The 25907-nt window shown below is 47.6% G+C and overlaps 1 protein-coding gene across 1 annotated transcript in view; it reads right to left on the reverse strand.

The window, feature by feature from the left end:
* TSPAN32 (tetraspanin 32) overlaps window positions 1–21957 on the reverse strand; it is a 30559-nt gene extending 8602 nt beyond the window's left edge. Inside the window, exons 1-4 of the mRNA XM_076343388.1 lie at window positions 21892–21957; window positions 19723–19837; window positions 18305–18402; window positions 11282–11356 (exon numbers count right to left, since the gene is read on the reverse strand). Coding sequence (XP_076199503.1) covers window positions 11282–11356; window positions 18305–18402; window positions 19723–19837; window positions 21892–21957 — 354 coding nt within the window. The remainder of the gene's footprint in view (window positions 1–11281; window positions 11357–18304; window positions 18403–19722; window positions 19838–21891) is intronic.
* Window positions 21958–25907: the final 3950 nt, after the last annotated feature.

Genomic DNA, 25907 nt, shown 5'->3' on the forward strand with positions numbered 1-25907 from the left:
CCCAGCTTCTTGTGCACCTCCTCACTGGCAGAGTATGGGAAGCTGAAAAGTCCTTGGCTTAGTATAAACACCGCTTAGCAACAACAAAGACATCAGTGTGTTATCACATTATTCTCATGCTAAATCCAAAACACAGCACTATACCAGCTACTAGGAAGAAAATTAACTCTATCCCAGCCAAAACCAGGACACTACTAAAGACTTCAATTGCACCCTGTTTCTGAGCTTGCTTGTGAGCTGGCTTCTCAGTTATTTACTGATTTTTTTCATTTTGTCAAGCAGCCTCCAAGAACATGCACAAAGGATTAAGTGTAAAATGTTTTATAGCAATAATTTCCTTTTAAAATGTGTGTCTGGGCAAGCCTAAGAGTACAATTTGCTGATTATTCTCAGCATTTCTATCTAGCAATTATATCTCGCATTTATACCCAGGTATTATCTGAATACGCTACTCAGGTCCTGGTAAGGGAATATCAAACTACAAAACCATTTTGTAGAGTGAATTGACTGTAGTTCCTCCACTTCATCTTTCTGATTTTTTCTAGGATCATTTGATTTTGGAGAGGAAAATTGTCTTCATACAACGTGCCGGTCTGTTTTCAAAGGTTACTGCAGAGAGCTTTCTCATTTAAATATTTCAGAGGTAGGTATAAAGTACGAAATCTCAGTTTTTATCACTGGCTGTTTCCTCCTGTGCAGGAGATCGTGCCACAGAGCATACGAGAGGTCTGGTTTAACAAGGAGACATACAAGAGCAAAAAAGATTACACTAACGAACCACCATCTTAGCAACTTTTCTGTCTGGGATGTGGTTATGTTTATACTCAGAGCTGCAGCCGAGCTCTGAAGCACTGGTCACAAATGGCAGCATCTATCCAGCCCAAAATGGCATGCTAACTCATGCATGGCTAATGATGTAAAAAATAAAACCTGAAAGCATGAGACAAAGTCACCACGTGGTTTCACGACCTGTCTTTATTTGCAACATTATTTTATCCAGCAGATGCAAGTTCATCCCTGTATTTTCCTTTGATCTGGGACATAACACAGTGAAGAGCTAGACTGCAGCACTGCTTTGTGCCATCCTCAACAGATTCCCATCGCGCACTGCACTGATGGGCAATTTTCAGTCCATTGCCTCAAAATAATTTTCTTTTTCCATTTCTTACACCAGGTATTGGAGAAAAAAATATTAAAAATAATCAGAGTGCTTTCTCTCATGGTTAAGCAACAGGATGCCTTTCGAGTTTGAGTGGTTACGCTGACAGTGTTAGTAACATGCTTTAAGAAAACCACAACTGTGCCCCATCCCTTAACTCAGACAGTAGTTAGCATGTAATGGACCAATACAGCTGGAGAAAAGAAAGTCTGTCTGGGCTTCTTTTTGAAAGGTCCTACACTCCCCCACACATTAGCATCATTATGGTCAAGTGGATTTTCCTGTTCCTAGTGACATGCTGTGACCTACTGCTGGAGGAGTATTTCTGGATGAAGCTCTCCCTTGGAAGGAGACTGCCTGCAATGCTCATCAGTAAAAAACAACAACAGCTGAAGGTGAAGCATCAGCTGAGCTTTGGCTTAAGAAAAATCTCCAGGTTAAGTGATATGGAGGTCACACCTTACAGTCATTCTTTTCCTGGAAGATGCTGGGTGAAATGTTCCAGCTCTAAATTAGTCAAATAATTGCTGCCTCCCATTTCTGTCTGCATTCCTTAATGAAACATTCATTTAGGGATGATATTGATGGGTTGTTGGATACAACAAATGGAAAATCACCACTGAGACTGATGTGGCTGACTCCAGCTGACTCGATAGAGTAGCATTTTTCACTTAAAGTAAAAGGAAGAAGGAATTTTGAGCTTGTTTATCATCCTCTAAGTCCTTTATCCCCCAAGAAGCAGAATTTATGACTGCAGGAAGGCATTTACGCTAAGCCATTAGTGTTCTTGCCCTTGGTTATTAGAAACTAAAGCAAATTTCAGTCTTACCTCCTTCAAGAGGAAAATTGACATTTTTGACTTGGGTTATTTATCAAGGATAATTTTTACCTGTAACTGGATTTGGAACAGAAAGATCAGATGAGGAGGTCAGCCTTCAGTTCCTGATCCCTTTGCAAGCCAGAGGTGTCAATGAATCCTCCTCCTGCTGCCAGTGAATACCCATGCCTAGGCAACCTGAGCTAGTTGCTTCAATGTATGTCGGAAAACTAATGTAGACTCATACCAAGAAGAACAGTCTGAGACCTACTCAGTGAGCCATCTTTGCAACAGTTGTTGGCCAAAAATCTTTCTGAAGAGCTGGAGCTCAAGGAGAACATAGCGAAAGGAGATGTCACAATTGTCTCAAAGGCAAGCCCACCTCTCTCCTTCCTGCTTAACAGGAACGCTCTTGACATGGCAGAGGAGGAAGGCAAGCATGGCAAGCAGAAGGAGGATCCTCCTCTCCTGTGGCTCTTTGTGCCTTTGAGGAACCAAACCGAGCACACGCACCGCAGCCTCAGAAGAAACTGCAACCTCAGCACTTCATGTTCTTTCAGCGTCACCAAGAGGGTTGTACTCACTAGCGCCACTCAGAAATATCCCTTCAGCAGTGGCGACCGCAGACCTCTCACTTAGCTATAAACTGCAAGTTAGTCAGTTAAGATGTGAAACTGGAATAAAGTGGTTGACCCACTCGAAATCCTTCCTCCCTCCAGTAAGAAAAACACTTCTGCATTTCACTCTCTCTGTCTTCCCTTTCCTCCTCGGTGTGCAGAAATACACGTGTTCACAGCATGTCAGAAAGGAGCGGGGTGGGAGGGGTGGACAGATGCAACTGCTTGGGTTTGGATAAAGCAACAATGCAACTGCAGTGAAACAGGGAGAGAAAACTGCTCCGGGTGCTTTAGCCAGGTTGCAGAGCAACTCCCACCACGTGAATCGAGCACATGGTAAGATGGGCTCCCCCTGCCCCATGCTCGACCAGGCCTTCATTGCCATATCTAACACAGTCATTACAACTTGCTGCAGCTTTATATTTCCTTAATAGCATGTCAGCTCCCCACCTCTCCAGGCTTCCTGAAGCCAATTAATCCTAGCTGCAGAAATCCGGCCAGCACTGCAAACCAAAGCAGCCTTTGAGGCCCCTTGTGGAAAATCGCACAAGATAAGAAGGTGCTGCTCCCCCTCTGACTGCTAGTGGTCACTGGGGACCACTGATGCGAGAAGAGCCAGATGAGGCTTTTAGCTAAATGGTTTTCACCTTTTCTTTCCAGTATATATAAATACATATATATTATATATGCATACATACATGCACACATATATAATTTTTTTTTAATAACTCATGCACTTCCCCCCACTTTCTGGTATTGGAAGAGGACCAGGCAACCCCTGACCATCTTTTGATCCATCACTGAGTGAATACAGAGAACGAGAGAGAACAAAAACCATTGTGGAGCGAAAAATTCAGGAAAAGCAAAGCCTTACAAAGCTGTTTCTCTCTCATCCCAGCACTTCCATCAGGTCCTTGTGCAAAACATTTAGAACAGGAGAAAGTGCTGAGCTGTTACACTGCTCACCTTCTCCTCATTTCCCATCTCCATGCCCCAAAACAACAACAAAAGTCTAGCTGTATGGGCGTTATACAGCCCACTCAGCCAGTGGGCAGGGGGACATCACAGCCTCATGCTCAGCCAAGCCATAAACCCCCGAGGCCACCTCTGTGCTACTCAGATGCAGCCAGGAGCATCGCTTTGTGACTGTGGCAGAGCACCAGATGCTTTACAGGGAAGCACAGAAAACCCAAGCAAGCAGTTAATCAACACCAACAAGTTTTTTCCCCAAATCCTCCGGATCTGGGGCTGCATCCCTTGTGAGTAACACCAGCCTCAGTGTACCAAGATCCTCTTGGGGTTTTGGTGTTTTTGTTTGTTTGCCTTTTGTTTGGTTGTTCTTTTAAACAAACTTTAAGTATTTCAGTCCATTTTATGACAGAACTGCAAACCCAACATGCTGCCAAGGGCCCACACCAATCCTTTGTGCTCCCATTGTTCAGACACACAACCCAGCAATTTATGAACCTCCCAACATTGTGGTCAAATTATCTCAGTCATCCCCACTCTCTTGCCCATAGTACTTGAAACCACTGCCAGGCAAGACTGCTTCCCAACAGAAAGTATTGGAAAATGTTGAAAAGAGTTTTAGCTTAAAAAAACCGGTTGTATCAGCAATAGAGCTGGCCCCTGGGCCGTACTGCCACCTCTGAGCTGGTGGTGGCTGCCCTGCTATGGTGAGCATCCTACAGCCACGGGAAGGTTGGATGTGCCACGGTGCCAGCGACCATCCGAGTGGCCTCGGGTACCACAGCTGAAGTTGCTGGAGACGGGAGCTCCAGCTAACACTCTGCCACAGAAAGCGGCAGAAATGGGGCCATGTGGGTTCAGCGTCAGGGCAGTGATAAATTATAAAATCCATGAGTGCGAATGCCTGTGTGGCACATCAGACAAAGGACAGCAGAGTCTCGCTGGGGGGAGTGGGCCGTTACTGTGTGATGAGAACATAAAAGCTAGGAAAGAGTCATGATATTTAAAAACACTAAGGAAGGGGGAGGGGTTTTCCCCCTCTTTTGTTTTTTCCATAGACTTCAGAGACTGGGAAAAGCCCGGTGCTTACTTTAAAGTGATTGTGCCTGGCAGAATAACAGCAAGATTATTCAGTGTTTTGGCAGCCAAATCACTGCTTTTTGAAAATGCTCTTGAAAGACCCCCCGTGAGTGGCTACAATCCTGATCCAGCCCCACTGAATCAGAAAACAAAAGGAAACTAGCTGTATGCTTCGGGTCTGGTTTCAGAAAGCACTTGAACACACCTTCAGCTTGTGTTTAAGTCCCATTAAAATCTCCAGGACTTAAGCCTGCCTTTAAGCATTGCCTTCAGATGAGACGGACTGGACCCTGTAAGAATTTGCCCCAACTCACACCACTAGCGGGAGCGACAGAAACAAACACACCCTGGAAGAACCACAGACTTGGTTTGCCACTGGAAAGACCTCTACAATCCCACTTAAGAAATTACCTGCGAAGTGCTGGGTCAATCCTTGCATACCTGCAGAAACAAGCAAGGCACATGCACGTGCTGGTTTTGAGCACAAAAAGACAGGATTTGCCTCCTGGGGATCCAGGCAATGTTGCGTCTGGCATTGCAAAGGTGCTGGTTAGGAGGAAGAGCCGCAGACAGGAGAAGACCAGCACTGATCCCACATGCAGGGAAGGAAGCAGGGAAGCTGCTCTTTTCAAGCACAGGCCCGGCTGTAGCAATGCTCATTATTTAACAGCTGCAACTGTTAATCCCAGCTTTGCACCCCACGCCCTGTTAGAAAATCACCACCTCAAAAGATACCACCTTGCTCACTAACAACGCGTAAAAGACTCTGTTTCTCCTTCCCAGTATGAGGAGGGAAGAACAAACAGGTTCCTCTGAAGAAAGTTTCAAGCAGAGCAAGACTGCAGGAGAACCAGTGTGCACAGGTGGTTTGTGTTCCCCATTCCATAAAAAGCTAAATCCTCACGTTTATTCTCCAAGTACATGCCGTGCAACGCAGAGAGGCTAATGCTTTTCTACGCATGCAGAGCCAAAGCCTCTGGTAAAACCTCCTTTTGAAATCACCCAGCAACTTGAGATAGCATTTGAAAATTAAGAGATTGCCATATCATTGCAGCCAGTGCAAATCCAAGCGACCTCTTCATCCAAAGAACGTGGGAAATCGGGCTTTTATGCCAGAAGTATGGGCAACAACAGTTAGTTTCAAATTTTCCCCTGACTTGGGAAATCATAATTTAATTGGTTTTAAGCTAACGTTTACCTGCAAATGAATCTCTGTAATTAAAAAGCTCATTCTGTTGTAAAAGTCCTTTCACGTTGCAGGATTTTATTTTTGTCAATACATCCTGCCACGCTGACTGGCTTATGGGGCCGGCGTTGTAGGGCTGCTGGAAGGATCTTCTAAGCTGCTGCAGAGAAGGTGAACCGCAGCAGATGACATGACATTGAAACTCCTCTGGCCTCTTTCACAGCAAGACCCAGAACGAAACCCCAAACCTATTTTTGTGTTGGCTAGCAAGGGTACTAAAAGTCTTTTATACCGCAGCTGCAAGGCTACTCTGTCCTCCAGCCTCTGCAGGCAGGTTTTTAAAGCAGCAGCTAATGGGTTAGGAGAGAAGGAAAGCTGGGGAGGAGGAGGAGGAAGCAGCAGCCTTCCCCACCAGCTGTGCCAGATGTGGCATAAGTCTATCCTATGTCCTTCTCCGCATCCCAGGTCCCAGCTGCATTGGGCTGCGCTGGGAACGACTAAAAGACCTCACCTAAACAGGTAGGGGTTTGTGGTAAAGGAGTTGCCATAAAAATAACTTTGGAAAACAAGACTCAGCTCTTTGGCTTCAGGAATCAGGACTTCCTAACGTGGCTGAAAACCAGCCAAAACCTCATCATTTCCGTGGTTACCACAGCTGTTGCATCAAAGGTGCTCTTGTAGAGGTCATCCTCCCTGCCCTCTCTTGTACGTCGTTCTCTCATTCGCTTTGATTGCACCACCGGTGTTGATCCTCAGACAGGTTTGTGACACTTTCCTACCAAGATGACGTTTCCCTACCAAGACGACATTTCCCACCAAGACCACATTTTGGCCAGATGGCCCATAGGGAGGGCAACCAAGTGTGCTTGTCACCCTTGTGGAGACCCTTGTCTGCGCTAGGTTGGACATGGAAAAGGATCAACTCTCTCAAGTGATTCAGGCCGGACAGAAAAGCACACTTGAGTTTCACAGGGGCTTGGAGGCTGGGCTGGGATGTTTCTGGAGCTGTGGGCTTGCGAGCGTGATGGGACAGAGGTGAAGGAGGAATGTTGGGCCCAGCAGGTGAGGATGGGGCTCAGGAACAAGCCGAGCTAGAAAATACTGAAACATGAATGGCTCAGCACTACAGCTAGCAGGAGAAAAGGTCCTTCAACAACCTCCAGATTACAAATATTTTCATTTCAGATTTTCCTCCAAGCAGCTGACCTGCCTAGAGAACTTTTCACACCTCTGCAAGTGACAGCAGCACCTTTTCTGTTGGTGCTGTTGGCTAAGAGGCAAAGTGTTTCTTTGTAAACTGCAGGTAGACCCTAACGGAAAGAAAGGCTGCATTATACATGCTGGCAAGACAGGGAGAGGATCTGGGATGTTACTCTGACATATTTGTTCTTCCTCATTTTGTTCACCATTTCCTTTGCAGAACCTACCAAGCAAACGTACTTTGGGAATGAGTAGTTTATTAGTTCCTCATTAAAAGTACTTTAATGCAGACAGATGGTAGCAAAGCAGCCTGAGAAGACAGTACGGTGGAGGCCTGGACCTCACAAAACCCATTAATTGGTCACATGGATGGGTCAATAGAGCAGGAATAATTATGATGCTGAACAGAGGGATCAACCTTTTAGGGTAAAGCACAATGAACCTCAGATTCATGATTTTTGCATTTCTGGTATATGTTATTTTAAGAATAAAGACAGGTGACTGAGCCTATCTGGGATGCAAGTAACTTGAAATTAAAACACATGGCATCTATCTGAAAGAATTCGTTCAGGATCTACAGAAGGTCACAAAAGCAGAAAAGAATGGGAAATGAGAAGATTCATATTTTGTTTACAGTGCCCTTGTCTGAGAATATTGAATATTTACAAATAACTTCTTTTTCTCCTGTTCTGCATAGCTTCTCTGTAAGAAGTACTGTAAACAGGTCTCTAAAGGAGTCACAAAGGCAAAAAGGGCATCTTGCTTTCATCATGTTCAAACAATACTTCTATCTACTGCTTCTTGAAAATAACCATCAAAACAATTTTTCAGCTGAAAATTGGGCTTTTCCATTTTAGATGATTTTCTGTAAGAAGGGTCTGCTTTATGAAGGAAATTTAGATTTTTTTTTTTTTTTTTTTCATCAAGAGGAGTAAACCACTGAGAGCATCTGCTGTGGTTTGGTGCAGGAGGGACCTCCCATCTCCTGGCTTGCAGAGGGAGGGGAGAGCTCCGCTTTCAGCGCTGCCTGTGTTCGGCACCTCACCCGTGGGGAGAGCGAGGACGGGATCTACTGACGCCAGCTCCCAGCTGGCATTTCCAAATGGAACAGGCTGATTTTCTGTCTGGCTTTCCACTGGAAAGTCAACCTATTTTGCATGGGAAAAATACAGATTTTTGTTTTAGCCATGAACACGGGGGCAGTAGCCCCTCGGTGCTCTCAGAGGCACTGATTCAGGCACGTGTGATGGGCATATGCATCCATATTCAGTTTTACATCCCCAAATTCTCTTCCTTTCTTGGTAGCTGTGTACATCCCATCAGGCTTACAAGACACCCGTCAATTTGGCTGAATTTGATTTTCCCCCCCCTATTGCCACAATTAACTATTTCTGACAGTACCGACACAGTCGGCTGGGGGAGGACACCTGCTTTAATTTTGCTCTTTACTTTGAGAAAGTCAGACAAACAAATGGCTCTATAATGAGACTTCACGAGTCTTCCCCCTGCTGCATTTGGTTTTCTGTGCCACTGCACTACCTGTCTTTCTGTCCTGGAGGGGCAGTCGCATTTCTCTCATCTGCATTTCTCTCTCACATCTGCATTTTTCTCACTGGTGAGACAGGTTATCTTTCAAGTGAAACCGAATTTCCATATGTTTCGTAAGTGACACTCCGAATTAAATCTTTCCTCATTTATATTCCCTGTTTCTCTTTGCATTTTAGAAAGCAGAGAAACCCAAGATGATCTCTAATGGTATTTTAATTTTTCTGTTGCCAGAAACACTGCTGTTTTTCTTTACCCAGAAAGTAAACATTTTACAAAAACCCCTCATTTTGCCTAGTGGAAACTGTTTTGCTTAAAGAAACCCAACCAACTACTAAAGCTAATCATAACACATGGGTGCATTTATGGGCAGGGCACTCAAAGCAAAAAAACAGGACAATAATTTGAAGTAAAAACAGATGTAGTAATTAAGAGATATACAGAGAAAGTAATTCTCCTTTAAATATTTTCAGCAAAATATTTTTCTGAATGGCACATCCCTGTGTTAACCCAATATACAACTTTTTCTTGAAGCATTTTTACACCCTGCTCCATGTTTGTGGATTTAAAAGTATAACTAAATCGTCTATTTGGATAACGCAATTTCACAAGACCAACCAGACACACTTTCTGGTGCCATTTCTCCTTTACTAACACAGCTTTTGTTTCAATCCCTCATTACAAGCTTCTGCAGAAGAAGGAGGAAACTGTGCTCAAGGCCTCCCTTCTATGTTGATCATGAAAACAAAATTATTTCCATATTAAATTGTTAGTGTGAAAATAAGAAATTTTGATAGTTTTGCCTGAAACCAGGGAAAATATTTGCAGAGGCTGTGGAAAGACTCTTTTTCATAGATGTCTCAGGCAATGTCATTGATTGAATCTGCTTCAGCCAGATAAGTGTAGAGATAAAAGATGCTGCTGTGCCGTCAGCACTCACCCTAATGTTTCCAAAGCAGCTGGACAAATTCATGGAGGAAATATCCACTGAGAGCATTGAAGTGGACCAGCAGGTGCCACCAGCAGGCACCTGAGCCACAAGCTGTTGGCATCTGAAAAAGCACTGCTTTGAGCTCACTGGGTTTTTATGCTCCTACCTTGGCCAACAATGGGTGTGCCTGTCTGAGAGTGGGTACCTTTGATCTGATCCAGCGTAGCCATCTGCATATTTCAAAGAATTTTCAACTACTGTGGCGACTGGTTAGCTCTGGACAAACTTTCTAGAGAAGCAGGACCTTACCCCTCACCTTAACCTTGACTTTGCCCTTTAAACTTCTGCTTCCAAAAGGACTGGATTTTAGGTTTTGCACAGGACACCGAACTGTTATGGGACAGGGCTTCTTGTCCCCGAGAAGTGCAATTGCTGCAGTCCTAGCATGGATCGAGTCTCTGGGGTTTTGATGGAGTGCTCCTCCAGCACAGAACGAAATCCCTTCTCATGCTCTTTTCCTGACACACTGGTCCTCAATCCCCCACAACGTCTGTAACCCAAAAGAGATGAGCTGGCAGCATCAACGTGACCCTAATCCATCGGGATGATGTTTCACATCACCCATATCCTCATCACTGGCCAGAGCATTCCAAGTTGCGGCACGTGCCTGGGGCTGGGGGAGGAGCAAAATGGAGACGAGGACTGACCCGCTGCATGAAACATCTAGCAAAGTCCCGAACGCTTATCTGAATTACTGTTAGATAATTTGGATACTTGCCTAAAATATCTGTGTTCTGCTTTCAAAAAAAAGAAGTCATGATTTTTTTGCATGCCTAAGTCTCTTAAAATGTTTTTTATTTTCAGTGCGGGGATGCAGGAAGGGGAATTAAGACCAAGCAGCAACAAATTCCTCTGAATGAGAAGAGGAATAAATATACAAAAAGCAAATTAGGAAAGGGTTAAAAAAAAAGTCTAAACTTCTTTAGGCTGCTAAACACTAAGTTCAATTTCTGCTTTCCCCAGCAGTCTGCTGCCCCGGGGTAAGGGTACCCACTGCGATGCGCGGGGCTGTCCCTTAGCAACTCTGCATGCCTTGACTCGATTTCTCCAGCACTTTGTACCTCCAACACCATCTACCACACCACCAGCAAGCTCTGGGTTAACAATTCAAACCCCAACTTTCTGGCAAATTCAACCTCATACAATCTTCTCTTTCTGGTCCAGCGTGACAGCGAACCAAACCACCATTTTTCACACCAGTGTTTTTGCTGTACCACTGCTGCCGGTTAATAAACACACCTCCTGGGTGTTTCTCCTGCCATTGCCAGAGACAACCTGAACAGTCACAACCTGCCACCGCCTTTGAATAGAGGGTCCCAACTGATGTTAGCAGGAACTAGACCTGGCTGGAAATGACTTTTCAAAAGTCAAGCATCTCAATTAAAACAAAACAAAACAAAACAAAACAAACAAAACATCCCCTGCAAAAAAATCCCAAAGCTATTTAAAATGAGACTTGCATTTTGTGTTGCCTTCAGGACAAAGCATTTGCCCTGCATGAGTGTTTCCGTGGCTTCTCCCTTCAGACAACCCCATCAGAGAGGCAGCTGATGAAGGTGGCCCGCAAAGGACGGATGCGACAGAGCATGCATCTGACAGACCTCGGCATGGACAGCTTAATTACCACCAGATGTCCCTTTTATGGGAGAAATCATTGCTACAAAAAAATCTCCATCTGACAAGATGCTGGTGGTATTTCCTTGCAGCCAACGCTTACCTCCGTGCTGTGCGTGTATCTCCAGCAGGCAGCTGGGATTAATCCGCAGAAGGCCAGAGCAAAACAGAAAAATCCCTGAGGATAAAGAGGAAAAATACCATCAGTTACAGTATGGGGAGGAAAACAGCCATTTGAAAACACCGTTGGGACACATTTAATATGCTCATTTGAGTAAGTTTAGTTAAAGTTAGAGCTAAACAACCCCTTCTTTTAATATCCCTCATAATGCTGGTTATTTAAAAGAAATTAGATGGATAATAATGTGATTCTCTGTCAGGAGCCCTCTAATTACACTGTGGCCATTTGAAGGCGTTGACCAAAAAAGCATCCGGCTTCCTGCGGAGCAGTTAACCTATTCTGCCCAAATTCTCTTTGGGGAAAAAAAAAAAAGGAGAGAAAAACACTATATTTATAGTATGCTCCTCTTCTGCAGCAGGACCGTGCCCTGGACTAGCACCTCCTCACTCATGGGATTCAATCCCCCGTGTTTAAAACTCAGCTATCGGTTTCAAAGAGGGGAAAACCCACACGAATAGTCCATAAAGAAGCGAGTAACCGGGATGGAGAGCAGGCTGCTCTGGAAAAGGAGTTGAACTTTACCCTGTTAGCAAGGCGGCAGCTGCACGGCCAAGCCACCTTCTTTAAATCAGCACCATCCTAGTTAGATAAAAGGATGACAGAAATATAATCAAGGCCAGCAACTGACTCTGAAGTGTCTAAACAATAACGGCAACGATGCAGGAGGCGGCTTGACTTTTGTCTTCTTCCCTAGGCTTGCAGAGCTGGAAGTTAGATGCGTTGTCTCTTTATTTGAACAAATGTGATAAAAAAAACCCAACCCCGATGTAAACAGCGCTTGCCTGTTGTGACAGCTGGACCGAAGGATCTTGTTCACATTAAAAAGAATAATTAAAAAAAGGAAGAATAAAAGTGCCTGTAAAGTGTTTGAGGGCCAAATGGGCTCATCAAATATGAATCCACAGCTTGGTCTTGGAATGGCAAAAGATGATGAATAAGCACCAGTAGAAAATTATTGCCCTTACAAGTTTTTCTGTGAAACTGTCCCTCTTCCAACAGAAAGTCATGTAGCAGGGGAGAATTACCCAACTGACTGCAGCTTATTTTGGTTTCTAATTTTTTCTATGAGTGTTTTAATAGTATGATATAGCTGAAATCACTTAAAAAAGATTAAATCTTTCATGAAAGCTTACCAAATTCAAGCTTAAGGAGAGGAAGAAGAGCATTGCTGCTACCAATTCTGCTTCACCAAAAAACTTTTGCTTAAAAACTATGGTTTTTAAAAAAAAAGCCCCAAACTCCTCCATATGCAGCAAGAAAGGAAAATGTGTTACTTTAAATCCTGGAAATGAACATGCCAATAAACTGCCTTTTGCTGGTTCTTGTCCATCTACTGCCTGCTGTGTTTCTCTGCTCGTGGCAGGACGATGCCCTGCCCGGGGGCTTTGCTCCAGGAACAAGACTGCTGTTGGCATTTCCCCGCTATTCCGGGGCTGCCTTGTTTCAGGCTCTGCATCAGACGCTGGGGAAAACCCTGGTATGGCTTTTACGAAAACCCTTAAATTATGTATGTCTGATAGCTCCTTTTATTTTTTTGGCAGCTGCCTGGCCCTATACGTGGTGAGATCACTTGCTGCCTTGCCAGGAGCTGAAATGGGATAACGGGAGAAATGGGACCCTAAAGGAGAGGAAAGTCTGATCAAATGCTGATGTGAAAAGGGGGATACAAGTAGAGAAGATGGGGAAGAGCACTCAGGGCAAGATGTCATGGACCAAAGCATGGCAGGACCAAGCCCAAACCCAGCTGGGGTGGGCGGTCCAACCCTTCCAGGTACAGCACAAATTGGAGGGGGGAGGAGGTGAGGTTACACAGGCATTTCAGGTTGCTCCTCACTAGGACAAAATCAAGCTCAAAGACAAGAAAAAAAGAGAAAATTATGGCAGATGAAAAAACTAGCACTGATAGCAATGTGAAAGCTCTTCTGCACATCTTTCCGGTAAGGGTTTAATTGAGAGGACCCACCATGAACCTGGAGAGTGAGAACAACAGCGTGCCAGTAGCACCACTCAGATTTCTCCCCCCGTGCTCTTCTTTCCTTCCTCCACCAGCTCCAGCACTTATGACATCTCTCTGGGGCCAGAAACCCCAGAAGATTAAAATCCTCTTTCTTATCTTCTCTTCCTCAGCTCCACCCCACATCTCAGTCCTTCACCTCCAGGATCAGCTCTCCCTCTATTTCTGTCTAGCTGTCTAGCTTCTCTGGGAATACCGAGATGCAGCCCCTCGGGAAGCTCCCCCTTCATCCAGCCGGTGCAGAGCAATTACACGGCTCCGAGACCATCTTATAAATGAATTATAGACTGCTTTTTCCCTTCCCAGCCAAAAGGCTTTTGGAAGAGCAACTTTCTAATTACATTAGAAGACATTTGGAGGAAAAAAGAAAAAGGCAATGCGTAGTTCGCATACAAAATGTGGAAGGGTTGAGGCTGGTTCACCATCTCCTAGACCCTTGGAGCTCCTCGGAGCCAGCTGCAGGCTGCTGCCTGCTCCCTTTGCAGGAGGCAGCCACACCAGCCCCGCGGAGGGCTGTCACCGGCCAGACATCAATTACTCTTTTATGAATGACCTTGTTTCCATCCTTGCTGCAAGGAACAATTTGTCTTCAAGAGACTTGGCAGAATCCGCAGAAACAGCATCTTGTCTGTTGGCTAGTGTATCTTTTAATTCACCTTTCTGATGCTTCCCCTTTGGTTAAGGGGGTCCACTTCGGACGAGGGAGGGATCCTTTATCTCAGACTGTGTTTGGTAGCTCTGCCAAACCCCTGCACTACCAGGGAAGGAGCAGACCTGTGCCCTGCTCAGCTCCAGCTGTTTTTTGGTGCTGCTGTGGCCATTGCAAAGGGCCAGCTCCCTCCCAGACTTCACAGCCTAGGGGCAGGGGAAGGGGGGAGCTAATTTCAGATTGCTTCCATCAGGTTGCATCCCTCCCTCCCTGACCCAGTTCGTCAAAAAGCACATGATGTTTTTGCCTTTCCACATAGCAAACATGAGCCAGTGATCTCAGTCTGAAGGAGGAATCCGTCCTCGACTCCAACTGAGCACATCGGCTCTGCCCGCACCTGCTCCCCAGGGACCAGCGGCACACAGATGCCTCGCTCAGGAGTGCTGCACCACGAGGGAGAACACAGGAGACAGATTCATTGCGAAAGCAAGATGCTGAAGTGTGCTGCAGTGTTATTAAGGACCCTCTACACACTTGCCTACAATGATACACCTGGGAACAGTAAAGCAAACAGCCTGTGCTGTGTGCTGGCCCTACTGGCACATCACTCTTGGTGAAAAACTGGGTTATATTGGGCATTCACTAAGGCTTTTTTACCACAGAAATTGTTTGGAACTGGTGCTTGGAACAGCTGCTGCATCCTGAACACAAATTTTGCTATACACAAGTGTTTTTTAGGCTGGAAAGTTCAGGTGTAAGAATTTCAGCCAGCATATTCTGGTTGGCATGTTGCTCCCTGCTTTTTTTTCCTCCCCTCTCTCCATCTGACCAGGTAACAGCACACAGTGCCTTAAACCCCACTAGAGCCAGAGTCTTTCCTTTGTACAAGCAGTACTAGCAAAACTGCAGTTTTCCTTCCTTCTCCTCCCCTTCAACAGCGACATCGCCTTCAGGGGCCGTGAGAGCTGCAGGATGTTTACGTTCAGGACTGACTGCATGAGGGACCATGGATCACCAAAAAGCAGGGTTTGCCAGAACTATGACTGGAGGACAGTCAATAAACCTGTCACTACTCTCCCTGTTTAAGAGGAGCTTTGGGGATAATAGTCCAGGATTTTAGAACTTTTTTTTTTATCCTTAAGTTCTCAGTTACTCTCTAGAAACCAGCTTCCTACAACCGTCAGTGGATGCACAGTGGCGTCTATCAGGTCTGGTGATGCTGTTAATGCAGCTAATCTCAGGACAAGCTCCTGAGATTTGTGTGCTTTAACCAATTTGACCTGTTCTGGTTTCTAACCACTGTACACCCATTATCATTATTAGGACAGCACCAGTAAAGCCTGCAAAGACCGAGGCCCCTCCTCTGTATATACACAAACCTCCGGATAGCCAGGCAGGGTGAGCACTTATAATTTAAATAGAAAAAAAAAAAAAAAAGTCAGTAGGGAAACCGAGGCACAAGAAGGAGATGGGATCCACCCAACAGGTCAATGACCAGGGCAATGCTCCTCCAAGCCCATCTGCATCCTGGCTAGCATTTCCCCTGTGTAGCTGGTTTACCAAGTAGCATTGTGGTGATTAGCCGCATCGATGCAGACATCCCCCAAGCGTGGCTCGGTTTCCTATACAGCCATAGATGTCAGGCACCAATACTCTGGTGTCTTCCCTCTTTGATTAAAGAGTGAATTAAATGGTCTTCTAAACAAGACACATGCTTTGCAGGGAGGAAAAGTCCTTTAAAATCAATAGCGGGGGAAGGTGAAAAATCCTCTCTACTAACAAGCAGAAAAAAAGCTACAAGCAGGGGGCTGATCATTCCTGTGAGCTGCAGCCCAGCAGGCATCAGCAGGGCTGGACGTGACACCAACAAGAAGTTTCGGAGCCCCACAGGGCTGAACCCCCCTCCTGCCTGCGATTACATCTCACCGCAGGCATCAGGGGCTGGCTCTCCCTGCCTGCATTTCTCGCTTGCAGATCAGAGATTAAATATGAGCCTTGGGAGGGGCTAGGCACTGGTGGGAAAACAAGCAGCGGGCTGGCCCTTGCTGTAAGATACTGACAGTTAGAACAGGGGCAGAAATTTATAGGAATAAGCAAGGCTCCCCTGTGTGATTTGAGATGCTGACGAGCTGCTTGAACAAGGAGAAGCAGAGAATAAGGTTGCTGGTGACCAGCTCTTGCGTATTTCCCAGGGCCCCTCGTTAATTTCTGCAGGGCTGGGGACATGCCACCCCCCAGCAGTGGTTACGGTGGCTGGTCCCTTACCCGGTGCAATTGCCCGGCACCTCCCGGCGCCGAGTGCCGCGGCCCAGCGGGGAGCAGGGAGCGGGGAGCGGGGAGCTCGGAGCTCGGCGGGCCCGCGGCCCCCTCCAGCGGCGGAGGCGCAGCCGGGCCGGCCGCTCCCGGGGAAGCGCCGCGGTGGAGCGGCCCCTCGCTTGGGTGCGAGCTGCCCCCTCTCCCCTTGCACCCTGCCCTGCACCTTCACGCGCCCTGCGGGCCCCTCACGCTGCCAGAGACGGTGGAAACGGAGCTTAAAGGCAACCAAGGGGCATCCCGTTATCCCCCCGCTGAGAGCAGAGTGGGATGGATGCCTCACCTCCACAGCCGCGGGGAAAGCACCTCGCACCCTTCCTCCTCTTCCTACAGGAAATGATATCGTGTCTTCACTGCAATGGTATCATCAGAGATCCAAAATGTCCTCCCCCAGAGGACCCAAACTGTGAATGCTAAAGCAAAGTGAACAGGATGCCCTAGGAACCACAGAGAAAAGTAAATAGCTACTTTGGGGTTTCTGCCAGCCAGGGGTTTCTTTGGTGGCCAGAGCTTGGCTGTGTTACACCAAACGGGCTGGGCTGGGGGTGTCCACGAGGGGCTGGAGGAAGGGACCTGCTCGTCCTCACCCCCATGGCAAGGGAAAAGGAGAGCAGCATCAGGTGACTCTCGGAGGAGGACAGCAAAGCTGGAGTTCGCTGGATATGGTTTTCTTCAACTACCCCTTCAGGAAACAGCTGTGATTTTAACAACCTCTTTTACCTAGTGGCATGTCCCAAACCATACTGCACACGGAGTAAGGCAACCGAATAAACATTACAGAGAAGTTCAACTGTATTTTCAGGCAGCCCTGACAATCTCCCCTAGCCTGTACATGCCCATCTGTTCTTTTAGATGTGGTAATTGCAGGCACACACTAAAGTATACTTCAGCAAAAGAAAAGGGAATTATATGTACCCTGCTAGCAGTATTCATGGGAACTGTGTCACTCGGGTCCCTTTGAGCATCTCAGACAGAGAGAGGAAGACTGCATATTGAGAAGGTGAAAACATTAACTTCAGTAGCTGCTTTGCACTAAGTTTTAAAGGTGTCCGCTTCTCATTTCCACCATCAGTACCATTTTCCCCAATTACATATATTAGATAAAGCTCTTGAAAGCTAGTTTATGTATGACAGCAATGCAATTATTTTATATTAAGCACAGCTTCTTGCACAGCAACCTACCTGTTAACTCCTGCCCTTCACACAACATGGGCAAACATGCAGGGAGCAGCGCTTTTCCACTCATCCCTCCAGCCCCGAGGCTGGAAGTTGCTCCATTCAGACTAAGCCCTGTATGCAGGCTATGCTTTTAAATGGAGCTGAGCTCACAGTCAAGTTTACTAATGCTGGCATGGTCTGGGCCCAAACAGGCACTTCGCTGTGGATGATGGAAAGGAGAAAGGTGGCATTTCAGCTTTTGTGGTACGCCTCCACCTTCTCCTTGGAGGCTGAAACTGAGGGTCCAGCCCAAAGCCCCTGTGCCTGCTGCCATGCTTTGTATGCCCTGCACCACCACTGTGGTGGATGTTTGCAGTGAGGGAGGGAAGAAGGGAGGCTAACTTTGCTGTCACAAGTCAGAGGAACAACTCAAAAGCGCACTGCTAAGGTTTCCCCACACAAACCATGTGTTGACTTGCTGAGAAAAAAAAAATACGCTGGGAATCGTCATCACTGCAATTGCTTTGGCAGATAAGCACCTCCCTTTGACCCCGCTCTGAAAGCTGCATACACAGCACCTTGGCAAAAGAAACAAGGTGCAGAAGGATGCAGTCCTCAGCTGGAACAGCTCTGCAAGGTCATGCCTTTTACAAAAATGTCCCCTTGCAGCACAGGGTGGAACAACAGGACGTCCTTCCCCAGGCATGCATACTCCTGGGCACAAGGCAAAACAGCCCCCAGCACCACATTTTAAGGTTATCAGCCCAAGGTTACAAAGAGCCCCTCCCAGGCAGTCCCTCCCAATACGCACCATGGCGGTGAGGCACTGCGATTCCTGCACCGTGGCGGCAGAGCTCAGCAGGGCTGCAAGGATCAGGGTCATGCTGAGGCAGATCCCAAAGTAGAAAGCTGGAAGGAAGCCGGACATGGGAGCTGTGGTCAGACACCAAGACTTTAGGGCTAACGGAGGCCTGGTCTGCTGCTTTTGCCCAGAGAGGGGCCAAAAAGTGCATTTTGGGGAGCTGGTCCAAGAGGACCAGGTTGCAGAATAGAAATTGTTTTATAACTTATTAGTACCCCCCATCTGCGTATGCTTTGCTTGTCCGGCAGGGCTGTAAACCTCTGAGTGGTTCCCACAGCTCCAGCAGAGCAAAGCACCCTAAAAGGGTGTTGGTCCACCCGACAGACCACAAGCTGTCAATTATTTCAGCACTCCGATAAGGATCCCCCCAAATGGGGGGGTGCTGATGTGCAGCAGCTGTCCCATGGCCCTTATCAGGACTTCGTGTGCTGCTAATCTGGTGCAACACTTGCCCTCCAGTTTCCTCCTGGCTAAGGCAGGGTCACAGCCAGTACCCCAAGGCAGTGCTCAAGGACCACAGCACTGCGAAGGGCTTTGCAACCCTCACTCAGGACTAACCGTGCAAAGAGTTAACACTTGCAAGCAAAGCAAGTGGAAACGAGAGGGGTGGCTGGGAAGGGAGAGGCCTTCAAGGCTGCATTAAGTGCCAATCTATATAGCCCCTGGTGTGTATAGGAAAGGGGGGGGCTGTACCTTAGCTTTGGACTAACATAGTTTTCACACCTGCCTTGTTAAACTGAAATTGAGAGCCAGGATCTAGAGACTGTATGAGCATGTTTAAGCCCAGAGTATAGCTTGGGAGAAGCAGCAGATGCGAGTGCAGCAGAGTCGAGCGGAGTATTTTAGTATCTGGATTGTTTTCATCTCTTTGCTCTAGCCTTGTACCCAAGACTGAGTTTATATTTCTCCCTTGTGTAGGGAAAACCCCCCACATTTCCTCCAAAACCAGGTGTTTCCATGCATTTCTCCTCCCAGCCTCAATTTTCTATGCTCTGCTTCAACTCCTGTAACAATCCCTCTTCCCACATCCCCAGGGCCCTTCCAGCCCCACTGCACCTTTAGGTCCATCTTTGGCTGAGCCTCCTCTATGCTTTCATTGCAGCACAGGGGAAGGATGGAGAGACAGAGGACAGGAGCAAATGCAGCAGCACCTGAGCACCCTGTGCTCCCACAACACCCTTCAGTGCCAAGCATGCGGGTCTGATACAGAAAAAAGTGTCTGTGGGACTGCGTTAGCCCTAGTACATCCTCCAAAAGCCAGCCCCTGCCTCTTTCTGTGATGCCTCTGCATTTCCTTTGACTGCTCTGGAAGACTTTGCAGCTCCTGGCTTCACCAAAGGTCTTGCTGAGATGTGACCGTGACGTACCTGCGTGGTGGATGACCCTGTAGGAGTTGCTCTCCAGGGAGATGTCGCTGATGAGGGTGAAATGGAGCCCGTAGTGGGTGACTGTGCTTAGTGTGGCAATGGACAACCCCAGCAGCTGGAAAAGAAGGTTTTTAGGAAGGGATTGACAAAGCAGCAGCTCCTGCTGAGTGCACACAAAGCTTTGAGGTGTATCTGTATACTCCTGAGCCCCATGCAGGGGCAGACAGCCTGATCATCCAAAGAACACTGCATGTACCCCAAAATGCACATAAAAGGACAAACCCCGGACACTTAAACATACTAAAGCTCTTTTTCTCTCTTGCATAACGAGCGCACATGACACTGCACAGCCTGCAGTCTCTTGACCGGTGTCTGTGGATGAAATTCCCAACACGTGAAGAAAGCCCAGAGGATCGATGCTCTTGCAGCACACCTGTGCAGTCCCACCCTGGTCTGCAAAGTACGCACGTGCAGTTATGAGGGCTGCCAGCTTCAAGAGTGGTTTTGGGCTGGGATGATGTTCTCTGCTTTACCCTTTGCAATGCTAGTCCCATTGCCTGCTGTTGGCTATATTTCCTGTTGTAGAGTGCAAAGAACCGAGTCTTGTACTACTCTAAGTAATCTGTGCTGGTTTCTGTCTCCACAACGTGCTGCTGGGCCGTCTGTGCTTCTGTCCCATCTCTGAGAGCACTCGTATGCCTAAGGCACGGGGTGACTATGAGCACGTTACCCTCCATGTTGCCCAGAGCACGTCCAGGCGATGGAGAAGGAACATTTCTGATGGCACCTGGCTCTAGGGCAGGGCTCCCTGTAGCACGACTGGTGGCAGAGCTGGGACGGAGGCACCAACAGCAGGACAGTTAAAAACCCCTCCAACTCTAGTGTAAAGAACATGGAAAATACAAGATGTGAAGCCGCTCCTAGCTCCTAAGATAAGGTTTCATCATTTTGTGCCTTTACAATGTGGAAACACAAGGCAGCTATCCCTGTGTCAAATGTGACATAATCCCCACTGTATGACATTTTCTAATAGCTTTTGCTGGAGACTTACAGTTTTGGAGACTAAATACATCCAAACCATAGCATTTTCTCCTTATAAATAACCTAATTTGTGGCACCTACTGATCCTTCATGCTGTGCATTACTGCATATCTCGACCCATGCCCAGCAAAATGCTAAGTGCAACACCGGTTAGCTCAGATTTCTGAGAAACACCAGTCTAAAATCCTCCCAACAGCAATAACATGATTCTAGCCATCCATAGTGGCTGTGCCTTAACATCTCCTCTAAACATGTTTGGTACCAATCCTCCTTTGATTTCCTCCAAATGACATATTTTGTTATTTGGAAGAGACAACAACGTACAGCCACTACAGCCAACGGTCTTGAAATGTTGAAATTTGGGCAAACTATAAATTTCACGTGTGGCCCAAAATAAGGTATTACCTTTTAATTACACTCTTTCCAAGCCACCAACCCTCTTTGAACTAAATACAGATTATTATTATTATTATTTTTTAAGCTTGAAGGTTTTGATTAAGTGAAAAGGCAACAAGCACATACAACTCGAAAACATCCAGCAGAAGCGTTCCCCAGTTTCCACCGTTTCCCATCGGCTCTAACAGCAGATGTCAAGAAGCTCCCCTTGAATTTGCTTCAAAAGCTGATAAAAAGGATCCCTAGAACTGCTTTCACTTTGCGGTGCAGATCCACAGGTCTCTCACATATGCTTCCATCGAAGCCTTGCGGTTTCATATCCTCACTGATCCCACCTGCAGCCGACCACCCTCCCAGCAACAAGTGTGACTGCAGCAGGTCCATCCTCCCTCCTTTGCTCCAAGGAGACAGGAGCAAATACCTTTTTGCTGAAAGCCACCCATTCTGCCGGCAGTGACCTTTCCTTTCTCCTTCGAGGCAGCCGCTGGGTTGTGAAAGAGCTGCAGCGGCATGACAGCCCTGAGAAACCAGAAGTCTATCAGTGGAGGGGGGGGGATGCTGGCGGCCAGTGATAACCACCCAGGGTGCAACGATAACTCGGGCAGTTGGCTTTGCTTGCCCTCCGCCCACGAAAAACAGAACGTGGGAAAACCTGACCCTCACCGAGTGGGGATGGGAAAGGCAACGGTTCACCTCGATTCTGCAGAGATCCCCCCAAACCTGCCTGCTCACCATGACACAGAGGCTGGTCACCAGCAGCTGGCACTTGGTGGTCCTCATCCCGCACCTCAGTCCCATGGCTGCTTGTCCCCAGAGAGAGCTGGCAGTTGGTCCCTCCAGCTCTTGATAAAGCCTAGGTTTCCACCAAAGGGAGGCATGGCCACAGCGGGGCCTCTCGGGAAGTGTAGTCCCCACCACGTGCCGATGCACCTCCTCCTGCCCTATTATTAAATCCTGTTTAGAGCAGCCGCCTTCTGCCTGGGCTCTCAGTGGGCTGCCATCAGCTCCAACACACAGCCAGCTGGGAAAGAAGGAAAGGCATACAGAAAAACAGCCTTTCACGGAGTTCGGAGCGAATCTCCTTAAAAAATTTTTTGAAACTCTTAAATCAAGAGTCAGTATCAAAATACCCTGTTTTTCGCTTTCCCTGGGACGCAGTTTTGCTTAAGGAACATTGTCACTAACTATTTTTTTTTAAATCTGCATAAATAGTATCTTGGGAAAAAGTTTAGGAAAATGTTATTTAGAAAAAAATAACCTGTTGTTTAAAGAAGAATCAAAACACCCAAATAGATCTGCATAAGAGTCTTTCCTTCCCCATTTAAAAAATGTCACATGGCAATAAACTTTGGCTGAGACTCTATTAAAACTTCTGTTTGCAGACGAGGGAAAAAAATCCCTTTGGTAGTATTTTATTCAGGAAAATGGCTATATGTAAATATAACCCCCTGCTCAGGAGACCCTCACTGTCCATGGACATTTTGACTCTGTCCTTTCCCCTCTCCTAGCACTGAAGACCCCATGGACCCACGGCTACAGAAGACTCAGGTGACTTCTGGTCCTCAAAAGCAGCTGCCTGCTGGATGCGTATTTCCCGAAAGTAAATCGCAAAGAAGCCTCAAGAACCATCTGGCCAAAGGGAGACTGAATGACTGACTGCCTTAATCATCCTTGGTTTCGGAGTGAGACCGGTGGAAAAGAGGTGAAACAGAATAATGGAAAATAGTCACACTCCCCCCAGATGGCAAAGAAAGGGGGGGGAAAGGTAAAACCATCCCACATCAGTAGCTGTAGCTACAGGAAAATGACAAAGAAGAAGGAGGAGGGGAGTGAAAAAAGGAAGGAAGATGCATTTTGTAGAGCAAAGAGAAGCAAGAGAAAGTGAGTTGCACAAAACCATGTGCACAGGAAAAAGCATGTCATGACTTTCTGACTACATCACCAGCTTTCTTGGAAGCTTTCTTGCAAAACATCGTGGTTGCAACCTCCTGAGACACCAATGAAGGCTGCCACAGCTGTTTCCGAAAACAGGTGTCCCCCATGGCTTGTGGGTGCCTGCCCTGGTGGGGCTGCCCGTTGCCCAGCAGGAGACACTGATGTACCCATGGGCACACAGAGACCTTCCTACTCCAGCCACCAGCTAGAAACCACCTGAGAAAGACCAACAGATAGGCAGCAGGGAAGGAGAGCAGTGGGGAGAGGACTACAGAGAGAGGGCAACAGCCTGGGGAGGCAGCTGATGCCCAGCCACACATGTCTAGGAGCAGGAACCAGACACCACCTGCAGCAGCGCAGACCCCCCCGGGGACAGGAGTACAGCTGCAAGGTGACCATGTCCACTCCCCACCATGGGCCAGGTGGGGAAAGTGCCTTATAAAACACTGTGGTGGAGTTAGGACTGCATCCAAATGCAGAGCTGTTAGCACCCGTCATTTCTTCTGGCGCTACGGGACAGACGGTTGTGTTGTCACGTGCATTTTCAAGGGGAATGACCACCAAAGAGGCACAGATATAAAGGCAGCAGGGCTGGTCCACAGGTGGAGTTACAGGTTAAATCTGGAAGGGTTGCAGGAAGGTATGAAGCACAGCTCTGTGTGTAAAACCAGCCTAGAAGCCCGACCAAAAGCAATGGTGAGATTAGAAGCGAGGGCGCAGCCGTGGTGCACACCGTGAGCACACCTGGAGCCTGTTTCACAGCAAGGGACATGAGAAAAACCATGCAGCCCATCTTCATTTTCCCCTAGACCCCAGTTTCCTTCCCCAACTCTAAATGCACGCTACCGGAGACCTGTGCAAAGCCAGATCTCACACTAGAGGTCCCCACAGTCCAGCAGAAACCCTTCCCGAAGGCCTGCATGATTCAAGTGGGCTTTCTGAAGGGAATAGATGGGCAGTTCCCTTCCCAGTTCCCCAAAGGTCTCCTCTGTCCGTGCAGGAGCCTCACACCTCACTGCAGGACCACCTGAGAGGTCACAAAATCATCATCTACACCCCTTGGAAGTGCTCCTAGTCTCTCTACAAAAGATGCTCTACCTCCTTTTGTCTCCAGCCATAAAAACAGGCAACTTCACTGCCTCACCAAGCTCTCAAAGCAGGTCTGTAACTTTAAACACCTGGGTTTAAACAGATGTTTCCTCTGGTTTGGTTGCGAATGCCTATTCCTGGGTAGTTTGCCCATGTCCTCTGATGATTCAGGTGCTTCTCCCAACTCCAGCGCTTGGTGCTCTGCCTTCATGCCTGCTCCCTCGATTACCTGCTGTATTTGGGGGTGGAGGCATTTTCTGCTGTTTCTCTTTCCTCCATCTTACACTTCATCCCATATAGGTATGGCTTGAAGGATTTCTCTCTGAGGCAGAACATATGTGAATTTCTAACATCAAAAAATAATAAACGGCAAAAGAAGTTACTCCCTCCCCCAAAAGAAAGTCAATAGTAGGAGCATTAGACGACCTGGGGCATTAAGAGGTTGGGCTCTGATTGAGGGAGGCACATTTGGCACATGCAAGGGCACTACCGAAGTGAGCGCAGAGGGAGCATGCGTGCTCATCTTAACTGTGGCCATCAAAAGGGGATCTTTACAACACTTCACTTTCTCCAGGATTAAATTTCCTCTGGGTGCCGTGCCATTGGCATACACCTGCCTTGGCAGCTCTCTGCCCAGGGAGCCCTGGAGAGAAGCAGGTTGTCCCCCCAGCCCCATCCCAGCGGGAAGAGAGGCAGGGCTGGAGGCACGCGGGGGAACCGTCCCCACAGCCGGCATGCGGGCTGAGCAGCGTGGCTTTTCCAGCAGGACTAGGCCTCCTGCCTGCCCTGCCGAGTTTTATCAGTTGGTCCCCTTTGTAAGAGCACAACTTATCACTCCCAAACGCAGTGCAAAAACCACAGGTGACCACAGCTCCCACCTGCAGCTTCCTCCCTTATCTCTGGTTATCAGCTGGAGCACGGAAAGAGGGTAGCGAGGCTGAAAATACCCCAGGGAGCCCAGGTGCCCTCTTCCTCTAGCCTTGTGGCAGCTTGCAGCCTTCTGTTAGGCTGTGAAAATACATACTGGAATCCCCAGCTGCATGGCTGTCGGTGGCACGTGCCACCTCATCCAGAAGGAAAGGATTGATTTAAAAAAGGGAACAAAGCCAGATAATATTTTTTGCAGAGCTAAAAACCTCCAACCCTCTTCTGAGCTGGAGGGAAATGCTGCCCACACTGTCAGATGGACATCCTAAAAGAGCTGCGGGATTTGATGCATTAATGGGGTGAACTTGGGAGACTGAACATAAAAGAAGAGGCTGAATTCATGCTAGTGCTTTCTTGCTGTCCACTTTTCTGGCTCTTGCTCCGTCGATGCAGCCACCGATGATGCAACAGCAGCACCCCAGCCCCAGCGGCTTGAACTCCAGCCAAGACAGCATGTAGGAGAAACCTCCCCCTCGGCTTTGGGGCACTGCTACTCGTGCTCCCATGAAAGGATGGGCTGGAGGCAGGGGAGAGGAGGTTGCCCCAGAAGGCAAAACTACACCTGTCGTGCAGGCAGGACACATCTGTGCCAGGTCCCTGCCGCCTCTTGGGAGCCTCCTCCTTTGCCAGCCCACACCACCGTTAGGGAAAATACATCTCCTCCATGGTAGAAAATAGCTCCAAATGTGGCAGATTTACAAGTGTCACTGGCTCAGCCCATTCAGTCCCTCAGCTACTGCCCATAACACGGCTATATTCACCCTAGAGCTCGCTCGTAAATAAAACATGCCCATATC

Source organism: Aptenodytes patagonicus, chromosome 7, assembly GCF_965638725.1.
Source record: "Aptenodytes patagonicus chromosome 7, bAptPat1.pri.cur, whole genome shotgun sequence".
Taxonomy (NCBI): domain Eukaryota; kingdom Metazoa; phylum Chordata; class Aves; order Sphenisciformes; family Spheniscidae; genus Aptenodytes; species Aptenodytes patagonicus.